General features: G+C 41.3%; 1 protein-coding gene across 3 annotated transcripts in view; it reads right to left on the bottom strand.

Annotated features, from left to right (window-relative positions):
- Positions 1–13136, bottom strand: part of DIXDC1 (DIX domain containing 1) — a 75908-nt gene that overhangs the window by 9978 nt on the left and 52794 nt on the right. For all 3 annotated transcript variants that reach the window (XM_043481484.1, XM_043481483.1, XM_043481485.1), the window contains 7 exons: positions 11392–11496; positions 10986–11039; positions 10311–10403; positions 10156–10227; positions 9395–9484; positions 8882–9043; positions 8309–8375 (listed from right to left, as the gene is read on the bottom strand). In XM_043481484.1, the coding sequence (XP_043337419.1) occupies positions 8309–8375; positions 8882–9043; positions 9395–9484; positions 10156–10227; positions 10311–10403; positions 10986–11039; positions 11392–11496 (643 nt within the window). The remainder of the gene's footprint in view (positions 1–8308; positions 8376–8881; positions 9044–9394; positions 9485–10155; positions 10228–10310; positions 10404–10985; positions 11040–11391; positions 11497–13136) is intronic.

Genomic DNA, 13136 nt, shown 5'->3' with positions numbered 1-13136 from the left:
TGTTGTGTTATGGCGGTCCAAGCTGACCAATAAAATGTTTTACATGCACTCTGGGTGAGGTGGAAGGTAAGAGTACGTCAGCTGTCACACAGAAGTCTGGAAGATAAAGACAGGTGTGGTAAACAGGTCACTGATGACATTACTGAGAGGACTCTCGGGTGACTAGTGAAGAAGGCTGAGTTGGACTGCACAGACTTTTTGAGTAAAAAAGAAGCAGCGTGATGAGAGAGAAACAGTCTTACTCCACATTAAATCATATTGATAAAATGATCACTGTTGTTTCAGAATGACATTACTATAGACGTTACATACGAAAACCACAGAGGGACTTCTCTGCTGGCCTAGTGGTTAGGATTCGGTGCTTTCACCGCGGAGGCCCAGGTGTGATCCCTGGTCGGGGAACCATCTTGTATGCTGCGTGGCGCAGCCAAAATATACATAAATAAATAAAAATAATTTTTAAAAATCTTGAAAATCTCAGAGAACAAATGACCCAGAAACATAGCATTGTGTATATGTATGTGTAAATAACATACATGATTTTAAAAGGCATCACAAGTCAATTTTAGCTTTTATACTGACATGTATGGTTCATTCGGAGTCAATTTTTTATATGTGGTATGAAGTGTGGGCCAATGATCTTTTTTTGATATGGGTCTTTAACTGTTCCAGGACAATTTGTTGAAAAGCCTACCCTTTTGCCATTGAATAGATTTTGCACTGTTATTAATAATCAACTGGTCAAATTCAGTAAGTCTGTTTCTGAACTTTCTATTCTGTTCCAATGATCTATGTGTCTATCTACTCACTTATAATGCACTGTGTTGATTACTCTAACTTCATAGTTAGTTTTGAAATCAGGTAGTGTGGCCCGCCAACTCCTCTGTTTATTTTTTTCAACTTTTTTTTATTCTATTTTTTATTCTAATCTCATCTGTGTAAATTTTAGTATCAGCTTGTTTATATCTACAAAAAGTCTGACAGGACTTTAAAAAATATTTATTTGGCTGCTCTGGGTCTCAGTTGTGGCACTTGAGATCTTTGATCTTTGCTCAGTTCAGTTCAGTCACTCGGTTGTGTCCAACTCTTTGCAACACCATGGACTGCAGTACACCAGGCTTCGTGTCCATCACCAACTCCCAGAGCTTACTCAAACTCATGTCCATCATGTTAGTGATGCCATCCAACCATCTCATCTTCTGGCATCCCCTTCTCCTCCTCCTCCTTTTGCAGCATGCAAATTCTTAGTTGCATCAGGTGGGATCTACCCTGACCAAGATCAAAATCAGGCCCCCTGCACGGAGTCTTCACTACTGTACCACCAGGGAAGTCCCATTAGGATTTTTAAAATTTATTTATTTTAACTGGACGATAACCCTGTTAGGATGTTTATTGGAATAACATGAAGCTACAGATCACTTGAGGAGAATGAACCATCTTCATTAGGTTGATCTATATCTACCCCATCAAACAAGGCTGTTTCCCAATTGATACTGATAAACAAAATTTTGTAAGTGGTAAAAAAAAAAAAAAACTGTCATAAAAAACAGATTATTTTTTAAAATGTACCATCTCCCTTGTTTCCATTTGTTCCATATATTTCTTGTTCCTTTTCTCTTTTCTCCTCTTTTTCTTCCCACCTTTGGAATGTGTGTATATATGTATATGCATATCTGTATATACATATAGGGGCTTCTCTTGTGGCTCAGAATGGTAAAGAATCTGCTTGCAACGCAGGAGACGTGGCTTCGATCCCTGAATTAAGGAGATTCCTTGGAGAAGGGAATGGCTAACCACTCTGGTATTCTTGCCTGGAGAATTCCACGGACAGAGGAGCCTGGCAGACTACAGTCTATGGCGGCGCAAAGAGTTGGACACAACTGAGTGACTAAGCACTCATGCAGATATCTATGTCTTCAAAACCCAGTATGTTTAGGTTCTCAATTTGGATACATCATTTCAACATGTAAATGATATTTTAAACAGTGAGATATTTTACTTTTTTTGGTATTGGATTATTTTTACAATTTCTTATCTCTTCTGTTAATTTTTTTATTTATTCTTTAAAAATGTAGTGGTTGCTCTTAGATTTATATATATATATCTTTAGTCAGTCAGCTTTCAAATGATAGTATACCACTTTACATGTAAGAACTACAGAAGTTACAACAGTAGAGTCCTAATTCCTCCATCCTGATCTTTGTATTACTGTCTTACATTTCACTTTCAAATATGAAATAAACCAGCAACACATCAATACTATTTTTGCTTTAAACAGCCTATTATCTTTCAGAGTAATTAAACATAAGGGGTAAAAAGTCTTTTATACTTTCCTTCATTCTAACCACTTCTTTTTGTATATCCCAGTTTCTCCCATCTCATATTCCTCCTGTCTGAAGAAATTCCTTCAACATTTCCTGCACTGAAAGTCTGTTTGTAATGAATTCTCTTGGTTTTTGTGTGTAAAAATACATACTCTCTGGCTACAGAATTCTAGGTTTTTTTTTTCCCTTTCAGTACTCTAAAGATGTCCCCCCACTATCTTTTGACTGCAGGTTCTGATGAAAATTCTGTACTTCGCATCTTTGTTCTTCTGTTTGTAATATTTTCCCCTATCTCTGGTTACCTTCAAGATTTTGATTTTCAGTAATGACTCCTTTACTGTCATTGTTATTCATACTTCTTGGAATTCTCAGAACTTCTTGGATCTGTGGTGTGATGTCTTTATATATTTTTGGAAAATAACTGGCCTTTATATCTTTAAATGCTTCTTCTGCCCTGTTCTGTCTCTTTTTGTTCAGAGATTCTAGTCACATGTATCTTCATCCATATGGATATTATCCCATCGCTACTGGGTTGTTTATCCTCTCTCCCACTCTTTTTCTTTTCGTACTGTAGTTTGGGTAATTCCTATTGACCTATCTTCAAGTTCACTTATTCTTTCTTTAGCTGTGTTTGTTGAGTCTTCTGATGAACCTGCTGAAGACACGCTTCATCTGTGTAATATTTTTTTATTTCTAGCATTCCATTTGACTCCTTTTCATAGTTTCCATCTCTCTGCTAAAATTCCTCACCTGTACATGCATTATATAAACATTTTTACTTCAGCCATTAACATAGTTTCTAAAAACTCCTTTTCTGATGGTTTCAATATCTTAGTCACGTCTGAGTCAACTCTAGAGTAGACCCTTATTGACTCCTGACAGTGGCGTGCATTTTTCTTGTTTCTGTGGATGCCTCATGATTCTTTCATTGACCGTCAGACTTCCTGTCTAAGACGGTAGACTAAGGTAAAAAATGTTTATGTCTAGAAATGGGCACCCTGCTTGTTCTTCCCGGCCACTGGTGGGAAGAGCGGAATCAGTCACACCAGGAGTTGAGCTGAGACTGGGGTTTTTGTTAAGGCTACTTTCAGTGCACCATCACCTTCACGTTTCTCTAGGGTAATGTTGAGGAGCTGCATTCTGCAGGGTTCTCCCTTAATGTTCCTGCTCTACCCTCAACTTTATTTTATCATTATTAGTTTGGTCACACCACGCCACATGTGAGATCTCAGTTCCCTGACCAGGGACTGAACCTGTGCCCCACCCCTCCCCCCACATTGGGAGCACAGAGTCTTAAACTTTTGTTCTTTAAGGGACCAAGGCCTTAAAAGATGGGGCTTCATGCTTTTCTGGCAGTGGCAGCCCGGTCCCTCCTCTGAGCCCCCACCCCCAAAACAGGATTTCTCTACACTCTGTTCCCACAACCAGTCTTTGCCATAAGCACCCAAATGGAGGTCAACGGAAGCGTCAGCAAGTAGGTGCAAACTCTTCTTGGCGTTTGTGGCCCCCAGGGTTCCTACTCTCTACCCAGCCTTTCACAATTCATTAAAATCTTAGCTGAATTCCTATGTTTGTCCAGTGGCCCCATCTTCCTCCTGCGCTCTGCCATAAGTGTGCCAGTGCTGGTATCCTATCTGTGCTGGGAGGCACCTGTTTACCTTTCAGGCCAATTGGCTGCCCTCTGATTTCATCTCTCTGATGGATTTAAGACAGTTATAGTATTTTAGACTACTCAACCTTTTCTCTCTGTTAGCATGGCTCCTTCCAGGCTTATTAAAATTCACTTTTAAAAAAACTGAGGTATAATTCATGTAACACAAAACTCACCATTTTAACCACTTAAAGTGTACAATTCAGTGGCACTTAATACATTCACAGTGACGTGTAACCATCACCACTATCTAGTTCCAGAATATTTACATTATCTGAAAAAGAAACCTTGTACTCATTAAAACTCCCTTCCTAATCCTGACGTTTGTCTAATCTACTTTCTGTCTCAATGAATTTGCCTATTCTTGACATTTTATAGAAAAGGATCTTTCCAATTTCTGCCCTTTTCTGTCTGGCATCTTTCACTTTTTTCACTTAACATTTTCACGGTTCATTTATGTGGGAGCAGGTATCAGTAATTCATTCCTCTTTGTGTCTGAATAACATTCCATTATATGCATATATGCAGAAATTGTTTGTCCTTTCATCAGCTGATGGACATTTGGCTATTTCCACCTTTTAGCTATTGTGAATAATTCCACTATGAATATGTGTGTACAAGGATTTTTTTTTGAACATTTGCTTTTAACTCTTTTGGGTATATACCTAGGAATGGAATTGCTAGGTCATATAAATTCTATGTTTAACTTTTTGAAGAGCCACCAAACTGTTTTCTACCATTTTATATCCCTACCAGCAATGTACAAAAGTTTCAACTTCTCTACATCCTCACCAACATTTTTACTTATTTTTTCAGAATCAGCAGTAGGCATGAAGTGGTATCTCACTGTGATTTTGGTTTGCATTTTCCTAATAACTAACAACTTTAAGCATGTGCTTATTGGCCATTTGGGGCTTCCCCAGTGGCTCAGCAGTAAAGAATCTACCTGCAATGCAAGAGACACAGGAGACATAGGTTCGATCCCTGGGTTGGGAAGATGCCCTGGAGGAGGGCATGGCAACCCACTCCAGTATTCTTGCCTGGAGAAGTCCATTGACAGAGGAGCCTGGCGGGCTACAGTTCATGGGGTCACAAAGAGTCAGACACGACTGAAGAGACTGAGAACACATAGACACATTGGCCATTTATTTATCTTCTTTGGGGAAATGTCTATTCAAGTCCTTTGCCCATTTGTTATTAGTATCAGATTTTTTTGTTCTTCTGTTCCTGTTACAAGCGTTCTTTATATAGTTTTTATCCTAGGCCCTTAATAGATACATGATTTTCAAATATTTTCTCTTATTCTGGTTGTCTTGTCACTTTCTTGATAATGTTTTTTGATCCAAATAGTTTTTAATTTTGATGAGATCCATTTTCCTATTTTTTCTTTTATTGCTCATGCTTTTAATGTCTAAGAATTCAAGGTCATGAATATGTTCCCCTGTGTTTTCTTCTAAGAGTTTTAATGCTTACATTTAGGTCAATGATGCATTTTAAATTAATTTTGTACATAATGTGAAGTACAGGTCGAACTCTGTTCTTTTGCATATGGATATACAGTTGTCCCGACATCGTTTGCTGCAGATACTATTTGCTTGTCAAATTATCATAGATGTGTGGGTTTTATCTGAAATCTCAATTTATTCCACTAATCTAATGTGCATGCCTGCTAAGTTGCTTCAGTCATGTCCCTATGGACTGTAGCCCGCCAGGCTCCTCTGTCCATGGGATTCTCCAGGCAAGAATACTGGAGTGGGTTGACATGCTCTCCTCCAGGGGACTTCCCGACCCAGGGATGGAACACGTCTCCTGCAGCTCCTGCACTGCAGGCGGATTCCTTACCACTGAGCCACCAGGGAAGCCCTCACTAATCTACTGTATTACTTTAAAAATAATTATTGTTGTTTTCCCTTAAGAGTAAATTGCAAGACAGGAAGTAGGCTCAAAGAGATTACTCTTTCAGGAGATTTGGCTGTCATGAAAAGGAGAAAGAAAGGGCACAGCCTTGCATCTCTTATATGCCACACTATACCAGATTATCCACATAGAATATTTCACTTAAGGCTCCCAATCTTTCAAGATTGTCTCCATTTCAAAAACATGAAAACTAAAATGCAAGGACGGTCATTAACATTCTTGCCCATGCTATACTCTGCTGAAAGCTACAACTGCATCCCAGATCTGTTTGATTCTAACTCTATGTTTCCCCCCTCTATTGTTTTGTTCCCAGTTTTGGACATGAGTTTGAAGTGCCTTCTGACCTGCAGAGAAGATATCCAGTTGGCATCCAAAAATATAGCCCTGAAGCTCAGAAACGCTTGCAGTTAGAGATGAAAATTTAAAAATAATTGGCATACCAGAGTGGTTGAAGCCATGGGAGTAGAAAGGATCACCGACAAAGAATATCAGAAGGCCTAGGTCTAGACCTCCAGTGGAATCCCAGGGCACATTCAAGGGTTAGGCGGGGAAGGAGAAGAGAAGGAGGCTGTACCTAGTTCTCGAGACTACAGTCTAGTGAGGCCAAGTACCAAGTCCATCTTGTTCATCTCAATATCTCTAGTGCCTAACAAGAAATCTACATAATGAATGCTCAGTAAATATTTGTTGAATCAATATAACTTGTTGGTACTACAGTTAAAGGACAGGAATGCTTTCAGAAGGAGACTATTCAAAGGTAGTAAATGCTTTTGAAAAGTCAATGGAAGATAAGGTATGAAACATGACCACTTCGATTAGGCAACAAGACAGTCAACATGGACAGAAGAAAAACACCAAGTGGAGAAACTGAGCAAAAGACCAATCAGTGGATTGGGAAGTGAATGGGAGGTGATGGTGAAGAAAGAGCACTCGTGGATTCTTTCAAGAAGTCTGATGTAGGGGAATAAGATAAATAACTCAGTAGCTAGAGGGTTATCAAATTGCACGAATGTTTGTATTTTTAGATGAGAGACATTTCAGCTTGTTTGTCAATATAGATATTGGATTAACACTCCATTTTATAAGAAACTGTGAATTTATTTTCAGTCTTTTAAATAAGTAATTCACATACAAAAATAATTATTCCAGGGAGGGAAAATTCCAGGGGTTAGACTCATGAAAAAGAATTTCTAAATATTTAGACCTATGTACACTGGCAGTTTAAACTAACCTAAAGAAAGTACTAAAGAGGACAAGGATAAAATAAAAAGCCTATCAAGAAAACAGAAATGACTGTTTCAAAACAATGCTAGAAAAAAAAAAAGACTGAAACTAATTTGGGTAATAACAGTCTATTTCAGTCTCAGTGTAAATATCTCATTCAAGAGGAAAAAATATCTGGAGGTTTGAGAACGCTATCTTATCTACTCTACAAAAAATATTTTGCCTTTCATATTTGGGCAAATACTTTCTTTAAGTGTTTTACTTTAGACTTATTAATGTGGTTTTAAAAACTATCTTTAACATATAAAACTGGTTGTGGTCAGCCTTTTACTATTTGGTTTTTATAAGTTATTATTTAGATACTTTTAGATCAGGCCTGGGTGAACTATATTTTTTTTTTTTGGGTGAACTATAAAAGATAAGAAAACATGAATGCTATTAAACCAAAAGGTAAGATATGAAGTAAAATAGAAATTACCAGGAAGGGTAGATTTCCCAACAAGTTAGAATTAACAAGGAAAAAAAAAATATAATAGAGTAGGTTAAAACAAACCGAATGACCTATGCACTCAAAGTTTCAGAAATCACCAAAGAAATGAAACTTTTTGCCTCTAAGAAGAACTGGAAATTTTCTCTGCTATTTGAAACTTTCAAGTGATCTGTATATGTGCTTGTTGTTTTATATTTTGCTTTGTTTGGTGTAACTGTTTGGAGTTTGTTTATTTCCAAAGATATTTTGTTTAAGATATGTTAGCCTCTCTGAATCAGCAGCATCCTGCATGTGGTTAAATGGTACTCGGGGTAATGGTGGTGGTGATAATGATGGTATGGTCTTCATAGTCCCAGAAGCAACTCGATTCTAGTATTGCTATAGAATAATGCATTATAAAGGTGAAGTACTGGGACTTGCCTGGTAGTGCAGTGGTTAAGAATCCACCCTGCAATGCAGGCGATGCAGGTTCAGTCCCTGGTTGGGGAACTAAGATCCCACATGCCTTGCCAAAACAGAGACACAATGCAGCCAAATAAATAGAATAAATAAGTGTGAAGAATGTGGTACTTCACTCTTTTTAGAAAAAAAGAGTGAAGTACCACAAGAAAAATTCTCTCTCCAAAATATTAGTAGCATATAAATACTAAATTTCTGATCTAATACGCTAGGAGTCCTTACTGAGCAATACAGAGTACTTACTTGAATTAGGGGGCCAGGACTCCCGGTATTCACTACCTGCTTGAGTTCTGGGTGACTTGCCCCGAACCTGGGGAGTCACACAAAAATCACAAGAGTTATGATCAATGGGAGAATTTAACCAAGAAATTTAAATCATAAAAGTATACTTAAAAAATATATTTTTCTACCACGTCTTTTTCCACAGAATATAAAATTGGATGTGTTTATCCTAGCAATAACAATGTACATGTATAAGAAGCATTCTAGTTTTCAATGCATTGTCTCGTATATTTCTTCAACCAATGCCAAGCTCATTCGGGGGGAAGAGGACGGACAATAAGCAGTAAAGGGAGACCTGTGGGTCAAGAACCACAATCCCTTAGACAGCTACCCAGCTGCTGAGAGTTACCTGTGAACTCCCTCCTCGACTGTCATACCAGGATGAACAGTCAGCTCCCCAAGAGGAAAACCAAAGAGAAAAGCAACTGTAACCTTCAGCAGGGCCTTCTATCTTAGCACTGCCTTCATCGACATTAAATTGACAAGGGCAAGCTTCTTCGGGGGATGAGAGAAACATCACAGAAAGAGGCTCACCCTTCTTTCTTGCTTCCTCTGGGTCTCCATGGCATGCAGGCGCTCCATGAGGCTGGCGATGCCCTGCTCCAAGCTGTCGATGGTGTGGTGCTGAGGGTCGTGGCCGCTGAAGCTGTTGCGCAGGCTCCGCAGGGCGTCTCGCACAAGCTGCAGGTCGCTGCTCTGTGGGCGGAACCGCGGGGCCGCGGGCATGGCCGCGGCCGCGCCACCTGATTACCCACATCCCAACCGCGGGGCTTAAGAGGATACGGGGGAGGGGTTTCCAACAGACCTCCTATTTTTGCGGGAGGAGGTGGAAATCGAAGGAAAACTTTTTCCTCCATAGTCGCAAGCCCACTGATGGCTCACTAATTCTTAACTTGGGATAGGACGTGCCTCACGGCTTTATACAACGAACAGATGCAAGAATTGGGGAACGGGGATATAAAAGGCCGACTCCACTGGTGATGACTAGGGTACCCTTTTGGTTTTGGCTGGAAGTGGCAAGTCTGTACTCAAATCCTAAAGACATACCCCTCTGTGAACGACTGAAGCAGCTCCTTTTCCTGCCGCTGGAAGGAGAAAACCATTGCTTTGAGAGCTGTGATTGTTGTAGTTGGTCACCTAGAGCAGCAAGAAGAAATGATGCTTGTACAAGGGAAAATTCCAAAGCAATTTCTGTCTTATTTGTCTTCTTTACACTAATCACTTCCTGACATACTGCAAAGATTTTTTTCCCTTGAGTTCACTGCTGTATCTCCAATACCCGACACTTGGAAGGCACTGTTGAATGCAGAGTGAACAAAGTGAAAACCTCACTTTGGAGGCCCTAGCCAGCCTCTGCCTGGCCCGAGGAAGGCCTGAGAATGCTGCTCCAGCATCTCCTGCCTTTGCTTCAGTAATAAAAAGAAAAAAAGAACAGTGACTAAGACTTTTTGAGCCTAGCTCTGTGCCAGGTGGATCTACCTGTTATTTAGATGGACTATCTTATGTATTCTTCATAATGGCAGAGAAGGTCACTGTTATTTCCATCTTCCAGATGAGCCTTATTTCTAAGGTTCAGAACTAAGCAACTTAAGGTCACACAGTGGAAAAGTGTGTAAAAAATGTTTTTTTTAAAAAAGTGGTAAAGCTGGGATTTGAAACCATATTTTCTTATCCCAGAACCTGCACTTTTATCCTCCCCAGCAAACACAAACCAGCTCGTGGCGACGGCTCAGCCCTGACTAATAACCAAATCTCCCTCTTTGCCCCTGTAAACGCGGGACAGAGCCCCTGAGCGGCCAGCAGGTTACCTCATCGGCCTCTCTTTTCACACAGTGAGCCCAAAGGACATCTTTGTGTTCCAGCTCTCGCTCCACGTCCACCTGCAAAGCGCACACACTCAGTCAGAAGGGGAATTCTTCAGGTCAGAGGGGCAGGAAAGTCAGTGGTGGAACATGGTCCCCACCTGCTGGTAACTGGCCTCAGACAGTTTCCGAAGTGCTTCTTCCAACTTGGCCTGGTTCTGCAGCAGGAGGCGATCTTTCTGCCCCAGCTCCTTCTGCAACAGAGACACACCTTTCAGACGAGTGGCAAAGCCAAGGACATCCAACAGTTCACCTTTCGTGATGCCATTTCCATCTAAGGAAAGTAGAGCCCCACACAGCCAAAGGCTTTAGCATGGTCAATGAAGGCAGAAGTATATGTTTTTCTGGAATTCTCTTGCTTTTTCTATGATCCAACAGATGCTGGCAATTTGATCTCTGAATCCTCTGCCTTTTCTAAACCTAGCTTGTACATCTAGAAGTTCTCGGTTCATGTATGAGCATTAACTTGCTAGCATGAATGAACACGACTGTACGGTAGTTCAAACATTCTTTGGCATTGCCCTTCTTTGGGATTGGATAAAGATAAAGGCTGGCTGAACTGAAGCTTCCAGACTCCTAGCTCTGTGTTCCTTCTCCCAGCCATGCTATCGACCTTCAGGGTTAGTGAATCAAAGGAACTCAGAAAAGGAAATCCTTTTCCTTGCGGAAAGCAAGGAGGAGAACAGCGTACTGAAGTGTTCTTTGAACAATAGCAACAACAGGCTGCTCACCAAAGCTCAGCTGGAAATAATTTCCAAACTGATACACATTCTTACTTTATATTCTCCCAAGAGCCGATTCCTCTCCTCCAGCTTCCTCTGCAGATCCACCTGCAAGAAGAATAAGAAAAAATTCAATGGTGTGGAGGCATTATCTGCCAAACCAGCTAGGAAACCGGTAGGTAGCTAGAGCTGATGTTGGCAGTTTACAGGATTCAGCAACAGAGAGGGCACGTCTACGGTAAAAACACACAGCCACTCTCCACATCTTCAATGAGATGATCAGGCTGTAGAACCACAAGGCAGCCTCAGTGTCCTCAACGTTGCAGGGCTCAGGGCCAGCGTGGTACAGGCTTTCATCAGGAAGGAGGAGGATTCCTCTAAAGTGGAACAGATCTAACAGGACTTCATACTATATCCTATTTTGAGCTCAACGGAGTCCGAGGTCACTCTTTCAACTCACGTTCTGGTTGTGCAGCTCATCTTTGTCCATATTTGCCCTCAGTAGTTCCTGTTTGAGCTGAAGGACAGACGCGTCCTGCTGAGTCAGCCTCTGCTGCAGGGCATCCTGGGGAGAAAGCACACTACCTGGTCCCAGCTCATCCATCAGCCAGTTGTTACTAAACAGGGGACAAACACAGCACAGGGTCCTGCCACAAGGAGATGAGCAGAAATTTTTCCATTCCCTTCCAGGACACTAGAATCTAAAGGAAAATCCTCTCCATTGTCCTACCAGACTGATGGAAACCCGATTTTTCCCTCTGTGCTTTACTTGCCCCTACATTCCCCTGTGTTGCCAACAGCATGATGGCCTAGGGGGAGAATAAGCGGCCTCTGGGATCAGACAGACCTAGTCTCAAATTACATGCCTACCACTTGTTTTCATGACTGCATGCGTGCTAAGTCGCTTCAGTCATGTTTAACTCTGTGATCCTGTGGACTGTAGCTCTTCATGCTCCTCTGTCAATGGCATTTTCCAGGCAAGACTACTGGAGTGGGTTGCCATGCCCTCTTTCAGGGGATCTTCCCGACCCAGGGATCGAACCTTCGTCTCTTATGTCTCCTGCACTGGGAGGAGGGTTCTTTACCACTAGCACCATGACAATGATCTTGGACAATGCACTCTCCTTCCTCCCTCCTTGGCTTTCGTCTCTAAATCCTTGGCCTGTGAATACTCAGTCGAGATGAGCTCTTTTGTCCCAGAGGGCTGGGGCCTATCACTGCCTGACACCCTGTTCACAAAGGAGCCCTGAATCACTCCCATCCTGCCTTCTGGAGCCCGGCCCCTGCCCAGCTTCCACTGCCTTCCACCACCTTGTCTGGACCAGGACTGGGATCACATTTCCCTGCTCAGAAATGTTCTTAGACCGATGGTTCCTCCTCCCAGTGTCATAGGATCCTACTAGTTTTAGGATATCTTCCTCTTAGCTTGGACCATCTTGGTTCCCACCAGGCATAGGACAAGGTGGGTTGTACATACTTACTTAAAAGGATCAGCTATGACACAATCCTCCAACCATAGTGCCTTCAAATGGAACTAATGGACTTGAGCTGCATCCTAGGAGATGTGCCCTGACTCTCCTCTCTTTGCAGACTGCAAACAAATGGTGCAGGCTCTGGAGGACGTGGGAGTCCATTCTTAAATATGCTGTCTGCCATGACAGTACATGGCAAGGTGGCCTCAGATTCCCTTGGCACCAGTGGTTCAGACGAATGTTTCCCCAAGTGTGCTTCATGGGATGTTAACAAGTGTTACATGAGAGAAAAAAGCGCTTCTGTAGTTAACAGTCTAATCTTTTTTTAGGCCAGCCTCTTTATGGCAGAACTCCTCTGGCCCTTTAATATGCTATTATTCACTGTGACTCTTCAAGCCTGCACGGCACTTCTCAAACTTATTTGAGCATGGAATGTGCTGTATTTTGGTATCTCAAAGGGCTACTCTGGAAGATGCTGCTGAGTTACACCCTAGTCTGGCTCATGAATGGGAATGTAGGAAAGCAGCAGTTTAAGGGCATCCTTTTCTACTTCTCAGGTATTATTCATTTAGCATATCTACTCCTACTGTGGTGAAATAACATGTAAGCAAGATTATTAGCTAGATCACTGTTTGTATTAGCAAAAGACTAGACATAACCCAGCAGATTTATCAATAGGAACTGATTAAATGAATTACCATATATTTACATACTGGAATACTAAGGTTTTTAT

The sequence above is a fragment of the Cervus canadensis genome, chromosome 11 (assembly GCF_019320065.1).
Source record: "Cervus canadensis isolate Bull #8, Minnesota chromosome 11, ASM1932006v1, whole genome shotgun sequence".
NCBI classification, from domain to species: Eukaryota; Metazoa; Chordata; class Mammalia; order Artiodactyla; family Cervidae; genus Cervus; species Cervus canadensis.
This window is presented reverse-complemented; position numbering and strand designations above follow the sequence as displayed.